The sequence below is a fragment of the Oryctolagus cuniculus genome, chromosome 1 (genome assembly GCF_964237555.1).
Source record: "Oryctolagus cuniculus chromosome 1, mOryCun1.1, whole genome shotgun sequence".
NCBI lineage: Eukaryota > Metazoa > Chordata > Mammalia > Lagomorpha > Leporidae > Oryctolagus > Oryctolagus cuniculus.
In genome coordinates, this window is record NC_091432.1 from 74734767 (window position 1) to 74759041 (window position 24275).

The window sequence follows — 24275 nt, forward strand, 5'->3', positions numbered from 1 at the left end:
CAATGATGTGGCAGTGTGGTGGGAGGTCTGATTTGTGGAACACAAAAAGTGTTTGTGGTTTGGAATGCTTTGGGAGCCAGGTGTGATGTCATATTTTGTGGGAGACTGAGAGCCTTTGGGATATATCATTTCTGCACCCACACGAGTCACAAACAACACCTATTGGGGCCACTGAACCAATATTAAAAGAACCATTTATACCCAAGTGTTTCTTGGGGAGTGGAGCTGGATTTGTCCTCAAACCCACTCCTCCACTCCCTCTGGTGGCCCATTCTATGCAAAGGATTATAAAGACAAATGCAGCATGTGCCTTTGGGGGGACAGATTATAAATAGTAAATTACAATGTAATAAGTAAAATTCTTGAGTGCTACAGGGGCACAGAAGAAAGGGCAACTCCTTCTGCCCTGGACATCTAGGGATAGAGAAGGTTTCTCAGAGCAGGTCTCAGAACTGGGCTTCTGAAGTCATTCAGAGTTTGTCAGACATATGTAAAGCACTTAGCACAGGTTCTTGCAAAGATTGAAATTTCAAACAGACAACTATTTTGTTATTTATTAGAGTATGTAACATTATTACTATGAATGGGAAGGAGAGGTGTGCTAACAGGGAAAGAATGTGCAGGTAGGCATAAGAAATACCCTGTGCAGTGGGAACAAGAGCAGTTCTTTGTGTCTGGAAGATGGGTATAGTGACAATGGAATGCCCATTTAAGCATGATAACTCAATTAGTAGAGTGGAGGCTGGATTGAGAGTTTACAGGTAGAGGTGAAGACAGGGACCAAGTAGGCAGCAGTTATGAAAGGCTCAGTAAAGCTGAGTAGGATTACTCTCCAAGGAGTCAATACCGAGGAAATATTCACCTGGCTTAAAAAAGATCAGCAGCAACTTGATTCTTCACACTATAGGGCCAGCTTGCAAACCCCAAGGCCAGGCCAGTCTCTAGGCAAGTAAAAGTCGCATTCAGACAACTATAGCTGGGGATAATTTTAATCTCAGACCCTGGTACCTACATGTAATCACTAGAGCAGGAGTTCTCAGCTCTGCCCACATGTCATGTGAGAAACATTTTAAAAATGCAGGTGCCTCAGCTCTACTCCAGACTTACTGAATCAGAATCCCTGGGAGGACCCACACTTTTAAAACACCCCACACATTCAGAACCGAGAGTCATAACCCACAAAACAATCAAATGTAATTGTCACTCTTAGTGTATTTCTCAAAAAGTTTGCACGTATGTGCAGATGGTGATAGGGACGCACTGTAACAGACGCGATACTAAGGCATGAGAAGCCCTTGGAGCAAGCTGGTCATTTCAGGGAGGCATCACCATCAGCAGAGAAGCAAGACAGACCCTGCTACTATGGGACTTGAATGTCTTGATCTGGCAAGCTTTTGAACTGTCTCTGAACACACCCAAAGCAGGTGTTCTAGAAGAATCCGAGGGACGAGGGACTGACTTCACAAAGGCAGAATATAATGCAGATTCCTAATAATCAAATGCAGCCAGGGCTGATGTGGCACAGAGGGTTAAGCCGGTGCCTGCAATGCCAGCATTCCATATGAACCTTGGTTCGAGTTCTGACTACTCCACCTCTGATCCAGATTTCTGCTAATGATCCTGGGAAAGCAGTGAAAGATAGGCCAAGTGCTTGGGCCCCTGCACCCATGTGAGAGAGCAGTATGGAACTCCAGGCTTCTGGCTTCAGCCTAGCCCAGCCTCAGCGGTTATGGCCCTTTGTGGAGTGATGGATGGAAGGTCTCCCTCACCCCCGTCTCTCCTTCTCTCTGTAACACTGTTTTTCAAATAAATAGATAAATCTTTTTTTAAAAAATCAAATGCCATCAACAAGGAGGATTTGGTTGCCTACAAACTGGCTGGGTAACTTCCATCAACTTTCATCTGTAGAGTATACCCTGACTGCATATTGTGGGAAAGACAATCTTATTGAAAAGCATCACTATCTGAAACTTAATGAAAAGAATGACTATCTGAAATACGTCTAAGTCAATAAAACTTCTTGTTTCCTAAGATTTTATTATACACCAGGTACTATTCTAAATGCATTATTATTTTTTTATCTTGTTCAAGATTCTGCAAAATCCAGCAAGATAATGATTCTAATCAGTGGATGGAAAAATGAAGTTCTGAGAGCCTCCAGGCTCAGGCAAAGCCATGCAAAATAACTTGGGAAATCTCACCGAGCTAGGAAGTGACAGATTCCACCCTGAACTTATGTCTGACAAAACCACTGCTGGCAGCCACCATGCTTCTTCCATGTCTCCAGGATTTATAGCCCTTCCTGGAATATAAACTTCTTGAGATCAAAGACTAAGTAAACTTTAGGATTACCTTTAAATCCTTCCCACAGTGTCTTCCAAATTTTCCAAATTATTATATTTTAGAACAGTGACAAAAGTAAGCAAACAAACTTCTTTAACTCAAGACCCCTCTCTGCTGTTGCCCACTGGGTCTTTGTATCCCAGGTAGAGGCAAATTACAACAAATGTGCTTTATGCAGCTATTCTGGACAGGAAGAAAAGGAGATAATTGTGGGCAAAGCCATAAGGAATTAATATTGCAAAACTGAGATCAATGTAAATGCCAAAGTCCATTCATTTAACATTTACTAATTTATATGAATTTATATTTATTGTAACCTACATGTTTAGTTTTTAGTTAATTCAGAACACTGCCTGTTTCAGTATTATTTCACCTAATGCTTTGGAACTTTTGTCTGTTTCACAATCTTCTAATAAATAATTATATATAGTTATGTGTTACAAAACAAAAATGTTTCAGTCAATGATGGACCACACATATGATGGTGATCCCATAAGAATATACAGTTTAGTAACATTGTATCCATCTTAATTGGGGCAAGTACATTTTATGATGTTTGCACAAAGACAAAATGCCTAAAAATATATTTCTCAGGAGTGATCCTGTCATTCAGTGAGGTGCAGCTGCACACGAAGCACATACATATCCAACTGCAAACACAGTGCAGCAGCAGAGACTCTATGGTAAAATTTCTGGGGTTCATATTCACCTACCATGTTTCTGAGTTTGGGAGAAGTAATAAACTCAGACATTCATTATTATTGAACAACTACACAGATTGTTTACTTCTGTGGTTCCAATATGCAAGAATTTCTATTGCTATGGTTTAATTAAGAACATTAGTCCCTCAACAACAGGATTTCAGCTACCACAATCTGTATGCAATCACAGAAAGTGAAGAGTTAGTGTTAGCTTTTTGGGTCACAAATTACTATGTAATAACTCCTGGGCATCAAGATCAATGACTTATCATGTCACTTCTTTCAAAGTCTGTCAGTGATTAGTACCTGAGCACCTGTTACTCATTTCACACACAGCAAAGCAAGTCCTTGTTTTGTCTCCTTTTCTCCCCTGATAAAACCATATGTCCCTTTACAAAAATGATAATCCCAAGATGGACTTTGTCAATCAAGATAAAAGCGCAGCATAAAGAAGGTGATAATTCTATGAGGGAAATTCAAATGGGACTATGAATTATGGAAGGTATAGCCAACCATGGGAATGTTGACACTGTCACACCTTGAGAAATTCCAGATATGCAGCCAGAGGAACTTACTATAGGCAAACTTATGAACATAACTGAGGAATGTGGTAGGGATGGAAAGAATTATAATGTTCCACAGGAAATGAGATTAGTAACAAGCTTCACATCAAGTGAACCCTTGTAGATAGTTCCTGAAAATGAATGTGCAAAGGATAAAACATTGAAAGCTGATCCAAACTTAAAATGGAGTATGACGACTCACCAAGTCATAAAAAAGAATCTTACTCATGTTAAATAGTAAGACAAGAAGAAAAAGGCAAGCACTGTTCAAACTACTTTAAAATTAAAAATTTTTCTCAGTGTTTCTAATATTTTACATAATGGCATACTCATTCTACTATTTTTCATTTCGCTATGCATTTATAACCAAGAATAAAACATTTTAATGTTTTGACATAAAACTGGGCAGGCTGTGAAGCAATCAGATCTTTCCATTGATTATTAGGATCTCATTTTCATGGTCCCACAATGCCATACAAAACAAGGACTACTATTTTAAGTGCTAAGCCTCAGAAGACACAGTTCCTGCCTTTACAGTGATCTCACACTGACAATTATTATAAAATCCTATGATAATTGTTCTACCTTCAATGGGTATGCTAGCCTGGCTCACAGCACCAATAAAATCTTTGGTGAAGTTGTAGGAAACAAAGTTGGTAGGGGGCATACAGAGAGAGTAAAATACCTAGGATGTCCTGATGGAGGCAAGCTTTGAGTCTGAGGAGAAGGCAAATCTGTAGTCTAGCAAGTGTACTTCCTCAGCCCCAGGGGCAGGGTGAGGAATGACTCTGCACTGGTTTTTAAACTGACTGTCAACTTCTTAGCTGTAATGCCAGATACATATTAAGTACCATCAGAATGCAGAGATACAGGTTAAGACTCCTTCTTAACAATAATACAGAAACTAGAAATGCTAACACGTGTTATCCACAGCCAGCTTATATGAATAAAATTTCTTGAAGCCAGCACAGTGTTTGGATGGAAATCTCTATGTTCCCAAACCCACAGAAATGCAAAGTAGCATCTGGGGTTATGATAATATACATTCTTAAAGAAACATAGTCATAGCATATGAAGTGATATATCTTATAACCATATTATAAATGGCTGTTTTTCCACCATAAAACATGATTTCTATGAGAAAGATGTGGGGCTATGTGATGTGTGTGTGGATGCACTTAGCAACACAGCTGGGAGCAGGTGGGAGGGTCCTTAGCATTCATCTCTCATTTTAAAAAATGAGGTAAATTGAGGCCAGGGAGGATAACTGCATGGTCAGATGGGCAATCTCCTGACTCCTAATAACAAAACTAGCACTTACTGAGCTATTATTTCATGCTAGGCACAAGGGTGAGGGCTTTAATCCTAGGGGTCCATGAAATAATTATTACTACCATCCAATTTTACAGATATTTAACAGGCTTACATTGCTCAGCTTACTAGTAAGGATTAGAGCTCAGGAAAAATGATCTGAAATGACATTATTAACTACTAAGCTATGATTGTTAATAAATTACCTTTTCTAGATACTTAAATATGTGTTCCATAATAATAAGTTAGTTTTTAAACAGTCATACCAATAGGCAATGCAATTCCCATTTTACAGATGAGAAAACCAAAGGCATAAAGTCCAGAGGCTTAACAAGATTGCACAGCTTATGACTGGTGAAAGCAGGATTCAACATTCAAGTCCATCTGGTTCTTTCAGACAAGTAAGTCTGCCTTCTGGATGAGAACTAGGCTCTCCCGAACAGGCTCTGACTTCTATTTGAACAGGACTTGTAAACACCAAATATTAGATCTGAAATCAATGTGAAATGAGGCTTTTCTACAACCTAGTTAAATCTGCAGCAAGAATTCCACATTCTCCCCTCCCCAACCCCACCCCCCACTCCCCCCGCCCGGCCTCAGCAAGAGGCTAGCAGCTCACATGAGAGGTATTTAGCATAAAGGAGCCAGTAGTGAATCAAACACATGAAGTGGTGTGGAAGAAGAGAAAACAATCACGGACTGTTGTTCTCCCGAAACTAGATAGCAGCAGACAGGAAAACAGAACAGCCACAGAAGGTGCCTGCAAGCAGTGGGTGCTGAGAAATGGCAGGCACTCTTGTACTAGCAAGGCGAGAGAGGGGAATCTACTGTCCTCTTTTCAATTTACTGGCTATAATCCCCCGACATGGTCTGTCAAGAAAAATGAGTCTGAGAAAAGCAGCATGATTCTCACCACAGCTCCTTAGCCAGTTTCCAGAGGTTTTCAGCATAGCAGGCAGCTGCTTCTTAAATTCAGCTCTGTTCTCCTCCTCCAGCTAGAGCTGCACAGTACTTAAACTCCGCCCACCAGCACACACCTCCAGACGCTCTTGGGAGGTGGCCAAAGCCTCTTAGGAGTGAAGTGGGCGGGGCCACCTTCCCAAACTAGTGGCAGAGCTAGTTTAAGATGCTTTGCAACACAAATGAGCCAATTTAAAAGACAGGATCACTTTTCTCCATTCCATTCTTTTAAAAACAGTAACAAATCACTTTCCATTTGTTGATTGTTCCCTTCACCTCTCTTTCATTCTTTTCTCAGCTGAAAAGACCTTAGCTTTGTAAAGGTAGAGGAGGTAAAAACCCACCCGGAAAGCCTGCTGAAGGGAGCCAGGAAACTTTTCACCCGCTAATTCCACCCCAGCCCCGGGCTAACTACCAGTGTTTGAGATTTCAACACTGAAGTGTTAGCCTGATATCCTCTTTTAAAATGTAGAAGAGAGAAAACAAAGTTATTCACAGGACCGTGTTAAGCCCTGTAGGCTGGAATCTGCAGGCTCCAGGAGGGCAGGAAATGCCTGCTTAAGTGGGTCCTTAGGTGGGAAGAGTATTCAAAAAGTGGACCTTCTCTAACTTCATTACTTGAGTGCAAATGGCAAAAGCAAGTCAAGAAAGTTCCTTCAGTATGAGAAATTAATCCCTCTCTTGATTTCCTCTAAAGTAGTGGATCGTTTAATGCCAATATCAAGCCCTTGTTGTTTAAAGCTTCTCCTGGTATTTTAGGATGAATAGCTAGAATGAGAAAATCAGAATAGTGTTTAATTCTTTCTAAAAGCATTTCCTAAATATGGTAAAGGACTCTTATTTTGATCTGTACAGTGTACGTATCTGAAGCCACAATTCTGATATTGCTTTTTCATCCATTGATCGAATGACCACTTGATAAGTGGAGCCCAGACATTTTCATTTCCCTCCTCAACTATTGATCATTGTTGGAATCAAGTTTAATATAGCACTGCTTCCCTGCCCTATCTGTTGCTGATTAAATCAGATGTTGTGGTCACCATGGTAACCACCTACTCATTCTCCCTGTTGTTTCATTTATTAAATTTAAAGTGTACACTGGCTACAAAATCCTATGTTAAAAAAAATAGGAGGTAATGAAGCTCACTTGAGATGGGAGAGTTTTCAGTGCAAATGTTTAATTTAATTTATTTATTTGAAAGATAGTGTTGGTGAAGGAGGGAGAGGGAGAGGGGGAAGGAGAGGAGGAGGGGGAGAGAGAGGGAGAGAGGGAGGGAGAGAGAGAGAACAGAGAGGGGAGAGAGAGAGGAGAGAGGAGTGGGGGAGGGGGAGAGGGGGAGAGAGGGAGGGAGAGGGATAGGAATGGAGGAGGGGGAGGGGGAGAGAAGGGGGAGGGAGGGAGGGGGGAGAGAGAGGGAGAAGGAGAGGGAGGGAGAAGGGGAAGGGGCAAAAGGAGAGGTCTTCCATCTGCTGGTTCACTCCCCAAATGGCCAAAACAGCTAGAGCTGGGCCAGGCAGGAAGGCAGGAGCCTGTAACTACATCTCAGTCTCCCATGTGGGTGGCAGGGGTTCAAACACTTTGGTCATCCTCTCTGCTTTCCTAAGTGCATTAGCAGGGAGCTAGCCAAGACTCAAACTGGCAGTCATATGGGATGCCAGCTTTGCAGGCAGCAGCTTAACTCACTGAGTCACACCGTTATTAAAAAAAAAAAAGGTATAAACATGTTTACAGAAACACATTATCACTAGGTAAACAAAACTGACCAGGATGTTTGGTGTAGCAATAAAGTTGCTGTTTGGAATGCTCATATTCCTAACAGGAATGCCTGGGTTCCAGTTTCAGCTCTTCTTCCAACTCCAGCTTCCTGCTAATGTACACCTTGGGAAGCAATGGATGATGGCCCACCTGGATTGAGTCCCTGGATCCTGGCTTTGGACTGGCTCAACCCTGGCTGTTGTGGGCATTTGAGAAGTAAACCAGTAGGACATCTCTGCCTCACTGCCTTTCACATCAATAAAATTGAAGTTAAAAAATTGAAGGATTGAATCTGCTCAGTTTGGAGATTTAAAAATTTTTCAAAGGACTTTTAGGAATAAAATGAGAATATAACTAAGATTTCTAACTGGTCCTGACAGAATGGCTGCCCTTGAGAGCTGTGAGAGTCTCTAGGGTTTTATCTTGGTTTATAAAATTAAAGAAAGTCTTGTTAAACAATACCTATATGTGTGGAATTGCATTTTTTCTATATGCATTTCTCTCCTCACAAAAAATTAAGAAAAAAAGTTAATAAAATTTCAAGGCAATACTTAGCTCATTTATTTTGCAATGCTATTGAATCTGCCAATCGTAGTTATAGATGACAAGGGAGCATGCTGAAATCAGATGAGTCCTTTAGTCAGGCAAGGAGGCAGATAATCAAACTCCCCAGAAGGACGGGAGCTGTACAATTATAGATCATTCAACACATGGATTTCATCACCTTTACCAAGTCAATCAGCCACAAGTCAGAATTGATCCTACAAGACATCAGATCTGCCTTAAGGAAAATTGCACTTAGGAGTGTTCATCATGAAACCTCTCCCTCTCCAAGCATCCTGAAACCACAGGTTCCTAGAGACAGACAGTAAAAACCCCTGTAGATGAAAACTCTCTCCCTATTCACAAATATCTGTCTCATCTGCCTATTTCTAATCAGCAACAGTTACTGAACTGGTTTCTAATCAGTTCAGAAAAGAACTGAAAAGGGGGTACATTGTGGTACAGCTGGTTAAAGCCCTGGTCTGCAGTGCCAGCATCCCAGATGAGTCCCTGCTACTCTACTTCAGATCCAGCTCCCTGCTGATCCACCTGGAAAAAGCAGCAGAGGAAGGTCCAAGTCCTCAGGCCCTTGAACCCACCTGGGAGGCCCAGAAGAAGCTCCTGGATCCTGGCCATTGTGGAGTGGACCAGCAGATGGAAGACCTCTCTCTGTCTCTGTCTCTACCTCTTTCAAATAAATAAAATAAATTTTTAACAAAAGAAAAGAATAGGGGGCCGCGCTGTGGCGCAGTGGGTTAATGCCCTGGCTTGAATATGGGCGCCGGTTCGAGACCCAGTTGCTCAACTTCTGATTCAGCTCCCTGCTATGGCCTGGGAGAGCAATAGAAGATGGCCCAAGTCCTTGGGCCCCTGCACCCACATGGGAGACCCAGGAGAAGCTCCTGGTTCCTGGCTTCAGATCAGCGCAGCTCCGGCCGTTGCGGCCAATTGGGGAGTGAACCAGCAGATGGAAGACCTCTCTCTCTCTGCCACTCCTCTATCTGTGTAACTCTTTCAAATAAATAAATAAATCTTTAAAAAAAAGAAAAGAACTGATAAATGACTCTCCTAGTATTGAAAAATAACTCCAGTACTTTTAGTAGAGAATTTCTGATTTGCAGGGACCAAAACTGTCCCTCTCTGTTCACTGAGGTTGAGATTTTGTGCTTTGTTAGCAGTATTGAAGCAGTGCTTACCACCAGGAAATGGAACAGGTTTATTTCCACAACTTCTGCATAGAGAATCTCACCCAATATGATCACCAAATCCATTTATTCCCTGGTTAATATAAGCTGAAAACAGATTTGAGGGTGATGCTGATTTTAAGTCACATAGAACCCTCTGAACAGATGAGAGTGTGGAGGGACCCAGGAATCCAGGGACTGTTCTAGGTAGAGGCTACATTGTGATTGTCATTTTCACTCCCCACCAGCTACCAGTGGCAATGAAAAAAAGGTAGGGAGGCATGGCTACCAGATTTATGATTTGATTTAAAACTTAAAAAACTGCAATACGATGACTCGGTTCTATCCCACCCCTGCAAAAATCAGCTGGGCAGTTTTGGTCAAATCACTCACATTTGTTCTTGTATCATCTTCGAACTGTATGTTTAAGGAGGCCAAACAAAAAAATATCTTTTCATAAAGTTAAAACTTTAGGAGAAATATCAGATATCACATAATCATTAGACAAAAGAAATCAACTATGGATGTGAGATGGATTTGGAACAATTCTTGGATTTTAGAGGGCATAAAGTCTTTGGTTAATGGTGCCACAAATATGGCAATTTTAGCTAGAAATTTCATCCTACAAACATCAATTCTACATCTAAACAGCCGTCAAATCCCATGAATTCTGCTTCCAAAATGTCACTCTAGTCTATAAGTTCCTCTCTGTTGCCACTGCCACTACATGGGTAAACTCTTTCCAAATTTGTTCCCACTCTTTAAAACATTTTTTTTTTTTAATTTTCCTTATTTGAAAGGCAAAGGTAGAAGGTGGGCAGCTGGGAGAGTTACTCTTCATCTGCTGGTTCACTGCCCAAATAGCTGCAACAGCTGGGGCTGGGCTAAGCTGAAGCCAAGAGCCTGGAGCTCCAGCCAGCCAAGTTCTCCCACGTGGGTGGCAGGAACCCAAGCACTTGGGCCACCCTCAGCTGCTTTCCCAGGTGGCACTCATAAAGGATGCTGGCATTGTAGGCCATAGCTTATCTTGCTGTGCCACAATGTCAGCCCCTGTTTCCTCTCTCTTATCTAACCTTCCCTTACTGTGTTAGCCACTCCAGTGGTCAGAGGACTCTAAAATGATGACCTGATTTTCTCTCACCAGTGTTAAGATCCTCTGTTAACTCCTCATCAAGAATAGCATAAAGCCACATAGTTAGTGGAGTGCATAAAAGTCCTTCACAATTTTGCACAATTTTGCTTTCCTAACAGTATCTCTTATCATCTTCTTAGAAAATGTGAGGACTTTATACAGAACCTATTTCTTCCTTTTAGTCCGCTCCACTCATTCTTCTAAAACACAGTTGAACACTGCTGCTTCTGGGAGTCTTTTTAAATTTTTCACACTGAGTTAATGACTTAGTGTGCCACCATTCCCATAGCACCTCCTTTATTTCAGCATTTCTCATGTCACTTTTTTAATGTTTGGGACCTTTATTTGACTGAAGATACTACTAGTACGACCCAGCATAGCATTTCTGATGGCCCAGTTTCATAAATCACAAAACGCCAAACAAAAATCCCTGGACACATCTGAGCAACTCTCAGGTAAGGGGCCATTCCTACTCTACTTTTGGCAATAACCTGTCTCATGGTTAAAACGTTATTAGTTTAGACCTGAATTACAGGGTCCTCCTTCATGATATAGGTTCAGTTCTTGGGAACCTATATATGATTCCTGCATTTTAGCTTAAAACAAAGCAAGGATTTTATAGCCATTTTACCAACACAGTCATCCCTCCATTTTCAAGGTGGTTTGGCCCCCAGAACTTCAACTCCTCATGGACTCCAAAATCTACAGATGCTCAAGTTCCTCATCTAAAATGGCACAATGTTTGTGTATAGCCTATATGAATCCTCCAGCATATTTTAAGTCATCTCTAGATAGCTTATAGTACTTAATACCATATAAGTGCCTTGTAAATAGTTGCTATATTTATTGTTTAGGGAATGATGACAAGGGGAAGAAGTCTGTACACACTCTGTACAGACACAACTGTACAGACACAACATTTTTTTGCACAGCTGGTTAAATTTGAGAATATGGAACCCATGGCCACACAGGCCAACTATATTTGCAAAATTGTGCTACACAGAAGACTTGCCGTAGAATACATTAAAATTGGTAGAATACTGTTGCTTCATTTTTTGTTCTTTCCTTCTATGATGCAGGCATGATTACAAATGTTGATTTGTTAACTTCCAGGGCACTCAACCATGAAGTTCTTGTCATAATTATTTTAGATAATTATAGGCCAAGAATGCTTCCACCCAGGAGAGATGTGTAAATCTGTGAAGCATTTCTTTCTCTTTAATCAATTATCTAACAAGCAAAGTTAGGAGGTTTCAATTCTGATTTTTTTCCTTTTTAAATAAAAACTTATTGAATAATAACAAAAATTTAGTAATAAACATAAATAATAAACAATGAACATAAAATTACCAAGACCTCTATCCCCACATAACACCAACTACATACATTCTACTACATTAAACATAATCTTATATCGTGTGAACACAATTTATGCTTTGATTTTGCTTGTCATAAAAATGAAGGATTTTTTTTGTTGCTTAATGACTCTTGTTGTATTTTCTGGGCTTTCCATTTGGGGAAGAAAATCTTGAACATTTGTAAATTGTAATCAAAATTGTATTATAATTTAAAGTCAGCTATCCTGTCATCTATTATTCTGTTGAGAAATAACTGAAAAAATTTGAACTCCATCTTAAGATAACTTTTGTAGTCAACACAAAGGCTCCTTATCACTGTTTTTATTAAGGGGACTTATTAATGTCTTGTTTAAAAACTAAGAAAGAATTTACAATTTTTTTAAAATTTTATTTATTTGTAGTGTTACAGGCAGTGAGAGGGAGAGACAGAGAGAAAGGTCTTCCTTCCACTGGTTCACTTCTCAAATGGTCACAATGGCCAGAGCTGCGCCAACCCGAAGCCAGGAGTCAGGTGCTTCTTCCCGATCTCCCATGCAAGTGCAGGGGCCCAAGCACTTGGGCCATCTTCCACTGCTTTCCCAGGCCACAGCAAAGAGCTTAATTGGAAGAGGTGCCCATATAGGATACGGGCGCCGCAGGCAGAGGATTAACCTACTGTGCCAGGGTGCCGGCCCCAGAATTTACAATTTCAATAGTTTTTTTTTGGGGGGGATGCTTACTACCCCCCTATTTACCAAATAATCATTCACCAAATGACATAAGCAGAAGGTCATTTCTTTGTCTTATCAAAATGCTTGTTATTTCTGTCATCTACAACCTTAGCCTACAATTACCACATCTGCTCTGGGATGTTAGTAGTCACCATGAATCACTAGGAGAAAAGAAGCCCCAGGCCCTCAAAAGAGGGGAAAAAACTTCACATTTAGTTATACCCAGAGTTCAACTCGTTATAGATTTATGAGAATGTTCCTACTGAATTGGCATTATAACACCAATTTTCCTACTATTAAGTGACCAAGAATGAGCAAATGGTTGTTTCTAATTATTCAGAAACCTCTGGTATGACATGAAGGATTAGTGAGATTGGTTTTTTAGTCACCATTCTCAACACAATAAATGTAGCTCATGGACCCATGATATCTAACTGTGCTATTACACCAGTAAAAGACACTGATAGGTGTTTCCGTAGGGATAGATTGGGATACCAACACTATTGCCAATTTGTTCACTTGGATTTCAGTTACCTAAATGAACTTTAATAAGACTTTAGGATAATACGCACCGTAACATCAAAAATGTGGTTCCTTTTAGACAACTGCTGACCAACTATTCTCATCTCCAAGGCCATTGATTTGGAAAGCTAGTGTTCCCTGAAACTTATGAGTTCTTGATGAGTAAGGTTTTACTCTGATCTCAAATCGGCATATCAAGGTCCTGGTATTCATGGAAGTGGACTTAAAAGGTAATGAAAATAATAAACTCTGCGTAATTGTCATCCAAGCTGAATTGGAGATGAGCAGGACACCCAGAAAGCTCTTCAGCTATTTTGAGCATGTTTTCTTTGCTGGGTTAATATGAAATAGTTTATTTATTTGTTGTAAATTATTATGTATCATGAGTAGAAAATTCCTTCATTTCAGTGTCTATCAAGTTGCTTATCTTTGCATTTTTTTGCTTGCCATGTAAAGCAATATGCTATTACATTCTCTAAGCCTATGCCAGATTTTGAATTGATCTGACCATAATCCCTAACCCAGGGAATAGTATTCTGAGAATACAAATAGGATCAAAAGTAGTTCCAGTAGAACTTTACTATTTATTAAGGTAACTTTTAACTTCTTGAAGTTGGCTTGATGGAGAGAAACAATGTTCCTCTTTAATGCCACTATGGGGGGGGGGGGGAAGAGAGAGAGAGAGAGAGAATACTAGGCAAGAAGACCCCAGGTTACAGCACTGATTATGTTCAGAACTATCTGCAAGGTCGGAAGCAGGAACAGACCTACCAGGCAACCCGAATGCTTGTCCTCCACATTTGGTCTTCTTAAAATAAGCCATAAAAGTTCTAGAGCTTTTTATGTTTTAAGTTCCCAGGATAAATTTGGTTTATAATATAGGGCTGCAGGTTAGTAATTTCCTGGAAGATAGGATGAAATGTATTTTGTTCACTTGATTTTTGTTGTTTTTATTTCATCTTGAACATGTGAAAAATTAGTGGGGTTTTTAAAGTTGACTACAAGATTGAAGTTTTAGAACAGACAAGAAAATGTCAGAGTCTTGTTGATATATCCAAACCAGCACCAACACAATCTTTTGTCTTAACCTTGAACTATGAATGTTCAGATCCACTATTGACAAAAAATGCATTTTGATATTTAGATGTTTCTAAACTAAATAAATTGCTGTGCTATGCTCTTTGCTTTGGTGGCCTTTTGACCATGTTACAGCTCTAAGCATGTGCTGTTTTTTCCCAGAAGACTCAGAGTTTTGAGAGAGTTTCTAAAGGGCAAAGCCTTATTATTCTTGCTGGAAGCAAATTAAGCAAAAACTAAATTCAAGAAAACACTGCTTCTGAGAAATTCTCAAATATTATCAAGAAGAACGAATGGTTAACCTAAAGAGCAAGCTGCAATATAACATTAAAGTACAATGCTGTAGGAGAGTAGAAAACACATCTAAGGTTTCACCCTTGGTGTTCAGCTTTTTAAAACCAAAAAGGTCATGGATATCAATCTGCAGTGTTCAAAGTTTATTTCAAATTTGTTCAAAGTTTATTTCAAGTCACAGAAAATATACAAACTAAGACAACAAAATGAATCAGTTTTTTCTGAGAGGAGGTGATAGGAGTCTTCCGCTTGGCACCAACTGAGTTAGTCAGGGGTTAGGATGCTGAAGTCATCTTTTTGCCACATTTCAATAAAGTTATGGAAATAATTTCCAGCTCTGTTGTCAGGCAGCTTTGAAAACCTTTTAAGGTGCTGCAGTGGATTTCTGGATTTGTTCCTTTAAGATTAGGACACTCTGCCTTTGCTCAGGAGGCAGCATGGCAATCTGGTCTGCAGTCAGCTGAAGAAACTGCATGATCAAAGAAGCCTTCTCATGATCCCGTGGAGTGACTTGGTTCTGCCCAGAACTAAAGGTACCAGGCTGGCTTCCACCCTGCAGGCTTGCTTCTTGCATGCCCACTCCCTGCATGACTGGGACCTGTCTGGTTCCCTGGGAACAAGCCACCATATTAATTGGACTGGGACCTGGCATTCTACTAGGTAGAAGTCCTCTAGGTCCAGGTACTAGGACCCTGGTGTCCATATCTCTAGCCTCCATTCCTCTGACTTCTATAGCATGGACTTCCATGGCATGGGCCTCCATAGAACAGGCCTCCATGGCACAGGCTTCCATCATTCTGGCCTCCAGTTCTCTGGCATCTAATCCTCTTGCCTCCATGGCTTGGGCCTCCATACTTAATACATTTATTCTTCGTGGATCTCATCTACCTCTGCCATCCAAAGGTAGACCCTCTGATCTAGCATGGGTCCTTTTGGCTCTGCATCAGAGGTCTAGGCTCAGCTAGTGGCCCTCCCCTCATCTCATGTTGGGATAGGCCATGGCTTTCATGGCCAGGGACGTGATGCATGGGTGGACCCTGATGAAGTGGTCCCAGGTAACCTCTAACCTCTACATCTCCAGTTACAGAAAGTAAAGTGCCTCCCCATGGGTCATTTGGAGCATCTCCTAAGAGATCTCTACAGCAAAGTCCTCACTGTAGAGTTGCTCTGGGGTTTGCATCGGCACTTGTCATCATTCCATGGGCACTGGTCCACCTCCTGGCATTCCAACCTGGGTCTGCATTCCTCCTCCAGGAGCTAAAGAACCAAGGCCAGGTCCTGTGACAGCAGCTGCGATCTGCCCTGGTCTGGAACACCACCTGGCATAGAAGCTTGCATCAGAGGAGGTGAACCATTGATGTGCATTCCACCCACACACTGGGCCTGAGGGGCCTGAGGATTTGGCTGGTTCATCAAAACACTAGATCCAGAGCCAGGCTCAGCACCATAGACTGGTTGGGGGTTGCCTGTAATCTGTTGGGATATTTGTCTGGCGATGCAGAATTTTCAGGGCAATCTCCAGATCCACAGTTCTCATCACTACCTGTGTTTGCAGCAAAGCATATGCCAGCTGAGGGTTTTGAAGTAACATGTTCTGTGCTTCCTGGGGACTATTCTGGACATAGAGCTTCATTTGTTTCATCAGCTCAAACATCTGCTCTGGTGGAAGACTGGCAACAGCTTTGCTAATGGACTCAGGAGCATCCTCAAGACTGACGGTCTCTCCATAAGGTGACTCAACGACTGGGGCACCAGTTCTAAGGCTCTTGAGTTCTTTGTTCTTTTCACTGGCTGCATTGTCCACTCAAAGTGCTCTCCCACTGAATTCATGTCTATTCAGGTTCCGCATGGCACTAAGTGCTGTCTCTTGGTCTTGGTATTCACAGAAGCTGCACCCTTTGGATTTCTTGTCTCCCTATAATATAATATACCAATCTAAAACTAGTAACGGGTCCAATCTCAGAAAAGATGTCCTTTAATTGTTCTTCAGTAGCTTCATAAAGAATATTTCCCACAAATACAGAATGTAGAGAACAATCCACCTCAGGGTCTCTAACAGTCAAAGCTGCCATTGCTCTCTTCCTACAGCTTCTGGTAAACCTAAGCACACTTCCGTAATTATTCTGACTTTTGACACTTGTTGCCACTAAAGATAATATCATTAGTCACTCATTGGTGACTCTAGATAGAACATTTAAAATTGTAAAAACACTTCCATTTAGAATCAAAGCAAAGTAGGAGAAAATTATGAAACAAAGTTTGTGGTACTGAAATGACAGTTCATGAATCAAAAACAAAAGTAGTGCTTTCTAAACACCTATTTCAAACTATAACAGCCTCTGCATGGGAAGGCCCAAGACTTTGTGAAAATGGAATACCCTATGCCTCCTTAGGCTGATCACCCCTAGTTAAACAAGATTTACTTTTCCTCTGCCCCTAAGCCAGGCACTACATCCTGGGACTGCAGACAGCACACACTAGGAGGACCAACCAAAACTGACTACAAATCACATCACTAAGTCTGCTGAATCAGCCCAACCAGTCTACACCACCTTTTTAAAGCTGAAAAATACAAGATCGTAGTTCTCAGGGCTGCTGATTACAACAACGTTTCTAAAACCCACAGAATCTACGCTGGGCAAAGTTGAATTGGCAGTCCTTATGTACCTTAATAAGTATATGTTTTATAGTGATACTGAGTTGGCCATTTCTATACAGATTCATTCACTGCTAAGTAAACATATGACCATTTAACTAAATTTTCATTAAATAAAAGAGCATGATACTTTATATACCATAATGTCAAAGCAGAAACCAAACAATTGATATGAGAAAAATAAATTGCTTTATAGGAACAAAGTCAAAATAAACCTTTAAAAAATGGTGGGGTCAGCACTGTGGTGCAGGGGCTTAAGCCACCTTCTGCAGTGCCAGTATCCCATATGGGCACCAGTTTGAGTTCCAGTTGTTCCACTTCTGAACCAGATCACTGCTAGTGTGCTTGGGAAAGCAATGGAGGATGACACAAGTGTTTGGGTCCCTGCACCCAAGTGGAAGACTCAGAAGATCCTGGCACCTAGATCCAGGACTGGCTCAGCCCTGGCCATTGTGGCCATCTGGGGAGTGAACCAAGAGATGGAAGATCTCTCTCTATTTCTTCCTCTCTGTAATTCTGGCTTTAAAACAAACAAGTAAATAAATCTTTAAAAAAAAAAGAGTGGTAGAAATAATTCAAGTTCATTGCCAGAAAAAAAAAAAAAAAACAGAAGAGCTTTTTAAAGAAAAGGATCAATTATTCTGAGTACTTTTGTCATTTTTTTCTAGATATTTTTCTTTCATTCATTTTTTGAGAGAGAAAGAGAGAGAGCAAGAGCAATAGAGAGCTGCAATTTGTTGCTTCACTCTTACAAATGACTCCTAAATCAGGAATGAGGCAGACCAAAGTCAGAAGCCAAGAACTCAATCCAGATCTCCCAGGTGGATGGCAAGAATCCAATTACTTGAGTCAATACTACTGTCTGCATTATCATTAACATAGAGTCAGGAGCTGAAGGTGGTTCTGAACCCAGGCTCTGTAATATATATTAATTGCTAGGACAAATGCCCACCCCTAGGTATTTCTTTTTTTTCATTTTCAATTAACTTTATACACAGAAGGCCAACTCTATATTAAGTAAAGATTTCAACAATTTGCACACACACATACACACACACAAAACTGTTTGAGAACAAGTTTTATCATTAATTCTCTTAATACAACTCATTGAGGACAGAGGTCCTGCATGGGAAGTTAATGCACAGTAACTCCTGTGTTAATTGTTAAATTAACACTCTTATGTATGACGTCAGTGATCATGCAAGGCTCCTGACATGAGCTGCCAAGACTATGGAAGCCTTTGAAATCCACAGTCTCCATGAGTATTTAGACGAGGCCATAAGCAGAGTGGAAGTTCTCTTGTCCCTTCAAAGAAATGTATACTCTTCTTTGGTGGCCACTTCTTTCCACTGGGGTCTTATTCACAGAGATCCTTCATGCAGGGCATTTTTTTTTCTTTTGTCACAGTGTCTTGGCTTTCTATGCCTGAAATGCTCTCATGGGCTGTTCAGCCAGACCAGAATGCCTTAAGGGCTGATTCAGAAGTCAGGGTGTTATTTAGAGTGATTGTCATTCTATGAGTCTGCTGTGTGGACTACTTTCCATGTTGGAACATTCTCTCCTTTTAAATTCTTTCATTATTGCCAGACACTTGATCTTATTTATATGATCACTTTAGCACTTAATCCCATCTATATGATAACTTAACACTTAATATGATCACTTTAGCACTTAAGATGGTATTTTTACCACCCAGCTTAATGGGATTGGAGTCCCATAGCAAGTTTTTAAACTGTACCCTTAGAATTAAGTTAGTAGGAATGTATGCAGAACTATATAGCTTTACAGTTACAAACTTCCTCCTCCCTCTCTTATTCCCACACTTATTTTTGACTGAGATCTATTTTCTATTGACTTTATACACATACAATTAACTCTATGTTAAGTAAAGAGTTCAACAAATAGTATTAAGAGGGGAAAAAAACTATTCCTCAACAGTCAAGACAAGAGCAGTTCAAGTCCTTGCTTCTCAAAGTGTCAATTTCACTTCTACAGATTTCTTTTTAGGTGCTCTATTAGTTATCACAGATCAGGGAGAACATATGACACTATTTCACTCAGTATGATGTTTCCCAGATTCATCCATTTTATTGCGAATGACTGGATTTCCCTTTTTTACAGCTGTATAGTATTCCATAGAGTACATATCTCATAATTTCTTTATCCAGTCTTCAGTTGTCAGGCACATAGGTTGATTTCATGTCTTAGCTATTATGAAATGAGCTTCAATAAACATACCCCTAGGTATTCTTCATGAACATGTTTTTAAACTAAGAGGAGCTCACACTATACCAACATTTTGAACTTTACTGTTTCATTTGCTGTAACTGCATTCATTTCTTCTATCTACTAACAGCTCTTTGTCAAAAGCATTTTAATGGTTTCTTAAAACTTGACTGGACAGATGTACTAGAAATTACTTACCATTTCCCACTGAAGAAAATTTATGATATAGTATTTCAAATTTTAAGAAGGATATTTAAGCTATAATGTATATGATTACAGGGAACAGAATATTGCAACCCTAAATATGAAGGGTTGTTGAACCAAAAAACAGATGCAGAAAAGCTGGCTGCCCCTTCCTCTGCTTGCTTAAAAGTAGGACATAGATTTATAGACAAAAGGTATCCTGCTCCCCTATCCCCTTTCTATTTGAAGAGAACAAAGGTTAATCACAAAAGTCAACCTTGGGCCCTAGTCAGTTTAGAAATGGTGTGAAGGAATCTGCAGTACCAAACACTACTAAGGAGCCTTTACCTGCCACCTAATTGCCCATCCCCAGGTGGTTGCCTGTGCTTGTGGACATTCAAACTCTTTTTCCTTTGTCTTGTCACTTCTCTAAAAAAGGTATCACTCCTTGTTGAAGAGGCTTTATAAGCTGAAATTCCAAGCCACTTCTTTGAAAATTACTAATTCCTTGATTGTCTCCCTTGTGCATAGGGAATGTTAATATACTCTTGTTCGTGTCTGGTTATTCTGTCTTTTGTAACAGGCATGCATTGCAACAGAGAGCCTATGGAGAGTGTTCTTCCTATGCTTCATGATTCTCAATGGTTTAAATGACTAAACACATATTAGGAAGTGTCAGAGACACCCACTTAACAGACATTATATGTAGGTTAGTGGTTCTGAGTTTATTCTCTGGAGTTAGTACACTCACTGACTTCATATTCTGCCACTTACAAGAGGTCTTATGACTTGTGTCTTCTCTCTTTCTCAATTTTATCTGTTAAGAAGAATAAGAGCTGTACCACTTGATAGTTTTATTATTAAACTATGTTCTTAAAGCATGTAGACCAGCATTTGCTATACAACAGACAATTAAGAACAATTAAGAAAAATCATTGATGTTATTGATACTTTGTTGTTATTTGAATTAGTAATTATTGTTATTAATAATTTGATTTTGCTGGGCTGTGGCAATGTTTTCAGAGACTCATTATAAAGTCTGTACTGATTGACTTAGATAAAATTGATACTTTAAACCCATTTAAGGAGAAAGCCATTTTGTAATTTGGGATGTGATTCTGGAAGGTAAGGAAGCTCTTCTGGAAAAGAAAGCAGCTGTGGGTTGAAGAAGCCACTGTTTAATCTGTACATACAGTGTCTAGGTTGGTAGGAAGCTGAATAGCAATTTTGTGTAACTTCTCTCTCCTCATCCTACCAGAAGCCAGGTAATCTTCAACTATTCTTAAACCTTGAATGTCTCTTACATTGACGAAACTTATTACCTACCTCAGTGGCTCTTACACTTAGAAGTTTAATTTTATATTGAACCAAAATATGTCTGTCTTTATCTTCAGTATATTGATAATAATCTCACAGATGACCTCAAACAAGCTTTAGCATTGAATTTCCATACAGTGAAATGATGGGGATCAAATTTCTAATGGATTTATTTTTTGAGTTTAAAAGAGTTTAGCAGAAGCCCAAAACAGTAAAATCAAGACTCAGACTTTGAGAGAAATTTAGAAGATTGATATATTCATTATGATATATGCTTTCCTGCAAATTGAATAATTTAAATTAAAAAGAAGGCTTAATGATTTTTCTCAGGAAAAAATGTTTAAAGCTAGAATTCTACAAATCTTCTTTAAAGTTCAGATGGAAGTTCTTTTATAGTCTCATGCCTCAGCTGGAAAGGGGAGCGGTGAGAGCAGCACTGGGACAAGTTTTGGCTGGGTTAGTGAGCTTACAGCCCTTTTTCTGAGAGCAACTGCTGCTCTGTAACTTCTGAGAGCACCTGCACACTAGTGAACACTAGAAGTATTTAGAAATGGACTCAAGCGGTAATGCTGGTAAACAAAGGGTTATATGAATCAGTAATAAAGCCACTCAAAAAAATAAATCATTTCTAAATACTCTGGATATCTATGTAGATTTGCATTAGCTATCAGTCATGCTTAAGTCTCACATCATTGGAAAACCATAAATCTTTTCATAAAGATTACTCAGTCACATTTGCTATCTTTTAGATTTCAGTCTCTAGCACAGAAATAAACAAGTAGCTGATGTTCACTAAATGCTTAGAAGACTGAATGAGTGACTATCCACCCTGGGTTCTGGGATGGGCATGAGAAGCAGTAATTAAGTCGCCATTTGGGAAACCCACATCCCACATTTGAGTGCAGCTTCCTGCTAATGAGTACGCTGGAAGGCAGCAGGTTGATTATGCAAGTACTTTGGTCTCAGTCACTCACGTGGTAGTCTTTTTTTTTTTTTTTTTGACAGGCAGAGTGGACAGTGAGAGAGAGAGACAGAGAGAAAGGTCTTCCTTTTGCCGTTGGTTCACCCTCCAATGGCTGCCGCGGCCAGTGCGCTGCGGCCGGTGCACCGCGCTGATCCGATGGCAGGAGCCAGGAGCCAGGTGCTTCTCCGGGTCTCCCATGGGGTGCAGGGCCCAAGCACTTGGGCCATCCTCCACTGCACTCCCTGGCCACAGCAGAGGGCTGGCCTGGAAGAGGGGCAACCGGGACAGAATCCGGCGCCCCGACTGGGACTAGAACCCGGTGTGCCGGCGCCGCTAGGCGGAGGATCAGCCTAGTGAGCCGCGGCGCCGGCCGATGTGGTAGTCTTACACTGAGGACCAGGCTCCTAACTTTGGCCTGGCCCAGGCCTGGCTGTTGTAGGCACTTGGGAAGTGAACCAGATCTCCCTCTTTATCTTTCTATCTCTCTGTCCCTTTGTTCATCTGCCTTTCAAATGAAAATGAAAATAAGCAATTAATTAAAAAATATTACATGCCTAGCCTCCCCCTGACACACACACCAACATCTAGTTACCTTTGTAGCTGCTCAAATATTTGAGGACTGCCACTTTTTCTTCTGGTTTCTTTGTTCCCTCCACTGCCATCACTTTTCCTTTCAAGGCTATTTACCACAGTTTCAGCCACATTTTCTTATAACCGACAACTTCCGATCCATTCACCCAAGGAACTTCCAAATGTGCTTTTGTTCATTTGTTTCTTCGTTTTTAAAACGAGAAACACCTTATTTCAAATCCCTAATGCAAAAGAGACTCCGATGCTCTGCATGGAGGGCATAGTGAACTCAACTAGCATATCTGGGTAACATCTTTAAGAGCAATGTTTCTCAATTTATAAATCACAACCCAAAAGAGAGCTGTGAAATTAGTTAGCATATGATCAATATTTTTCTTTTTTTTAAAAATAGTAAATATCAGAGGAAAATGCATACAGGACTTGTATTTTATAAATTTTTTTATGCCAACTGTTTGTATTTGCCCATGCTCTCTTCTTGTCTCTGTTTCTCTCTCTCACTCTCTCTCTACACACACACACCACACATTTGTCAACCATACACATACACGCATATGCAGGGCACCTCACACCAGGTGCACAGAATTTGGTCTATGTGTTAGCCACAACTCACCTATTTCTCCTATTACCTTGATATAGGCTTCAAACTGCAGTAATGTAAGTACAGACTTTGTGCAAGTGTGACCTAAGTTTTAAGGTAATTCTATGTCCTATTGTGAGTGAATTTTAAAAATTTGGTTTAGGTTTACTATTATCTTTCCCATTTTATTCTGAATAATTTAATTGGCCTTTAATTATGCATAACTTGCATTGACTATATTTTGGCCTAATATGTTGCAAAAATTGGGCTTCAAGACATTTGGACACTTAATCATCAGTATCCTTATTCCAAAAGACGTGTTAACATAATTCTCCCACAATTTGCTTTGTTTTTAAAATTTTTATTTATTTTTATCTCCTTCAAAGGTAGAATGAGAGTGAGAGAGTGAGAGGTGAGAGAGAGAGAGAGAGAGAGAGAGAGAGAGAGAGAGAGATCTGTGTATTGGTTCACTTCCCAAATACCCTCAATGCTGAGGTTGGGCCTGGCTAAAGCCAGGAGACCAGAACACCATCTGGGTCTCCCACATTGGTGACAAGAGCCTAAGCATTTGAACCATTATTTGCTGCCTCTCAGTATTCATTAACAGGAAGAAGAATGGAAAGTGGAGGTGTGGGGACCCAAACCAGGTCCTCTGATATGGCATGTGGGAGTCCCAGATGGCAACTTAACCTGCTGTGCCTCAATGCCCATCCCTCACAATTTGCCTTTATAGCTATATTCTTCATAACCAGGGGTTTTGTTTCCAGTAGAACTTGACAGCGGTTTTTTTGAGCCATTGAAACAGAATGTTTTATCTGTTCTGAGTGGACTACAGTTTTTAAAAAGGTTGAGATCCACCTAATTTACAGATGAAAAGACTGAGTTCCATGGAGATAACTGAATAATCAACATTAGCAATGACACTTAGATAAAAACTCAGGTCTCCAGATTCTTTATCTGTCCCAGAATCACACTGACTCCAGAACACACAGCCAGAGCTAGAGCAGAAGCCTCATAAATGTTTGCTTTGTCCCTTATTTTACAGACTATTAGGTTGGGCAATATAAACTGCAGATACGTTAGGTCAAAAACTGTCAAATATTAGTATTCATATGATTCTATCTAAATAGCTTTCTTTTAATAGCTCCTGTCTATGCCATTCAGAGACCTGGTTTTTAGAAGCAATGTGGTGCATCTGTGAGGAGCATAGAGTTGAGTCAAAGATCCAAGGTTCAGGTCCCAGCTCTCATGCTGGTTGGTCATATGTCCCTGGGCAGATTAGTTAGCTTCTCTCTCAATGTCTCAGA

General features: G+C 40.3%; 1 protein-coding gene and 1 pseudogene across 28 annotated transcripts in view; both read right to left on the reverse strand.

The window, feature by feature from the left end:
• DLG2 (discs large MAGUK scaffold protein 2) overlaps positions 1-24275 on the reverse strand; it is a 2256157-nt gene that overhangs the window by 282816 nt on the left and 1949066 nt on the right. Inside the window, exon 1 of one of the 28 annotated variants that reach the window (XM_008263274.4) lies at positions 5832-5965. The exons of the other annotated variants lie outside the window; for them this stretch is intronic. Within the exon in view, the coding sequence (XP_008261496.1) occupies positions 5832-5868 (37 nt within the window). The 5' untranslated portion in view covers positions 5869-5965. Of the gene's footprint in view, positions 1-5831; positions 5966-24275 lie in introns of those variants that run through there. 28 annotated transcript variants of the gene reach the window in all.
• On the reverse strand, positions 14672-16748 carry LOC138850164 (cleavage stimulation factor subunit 2 pseudogene; annotated as a pseudogene).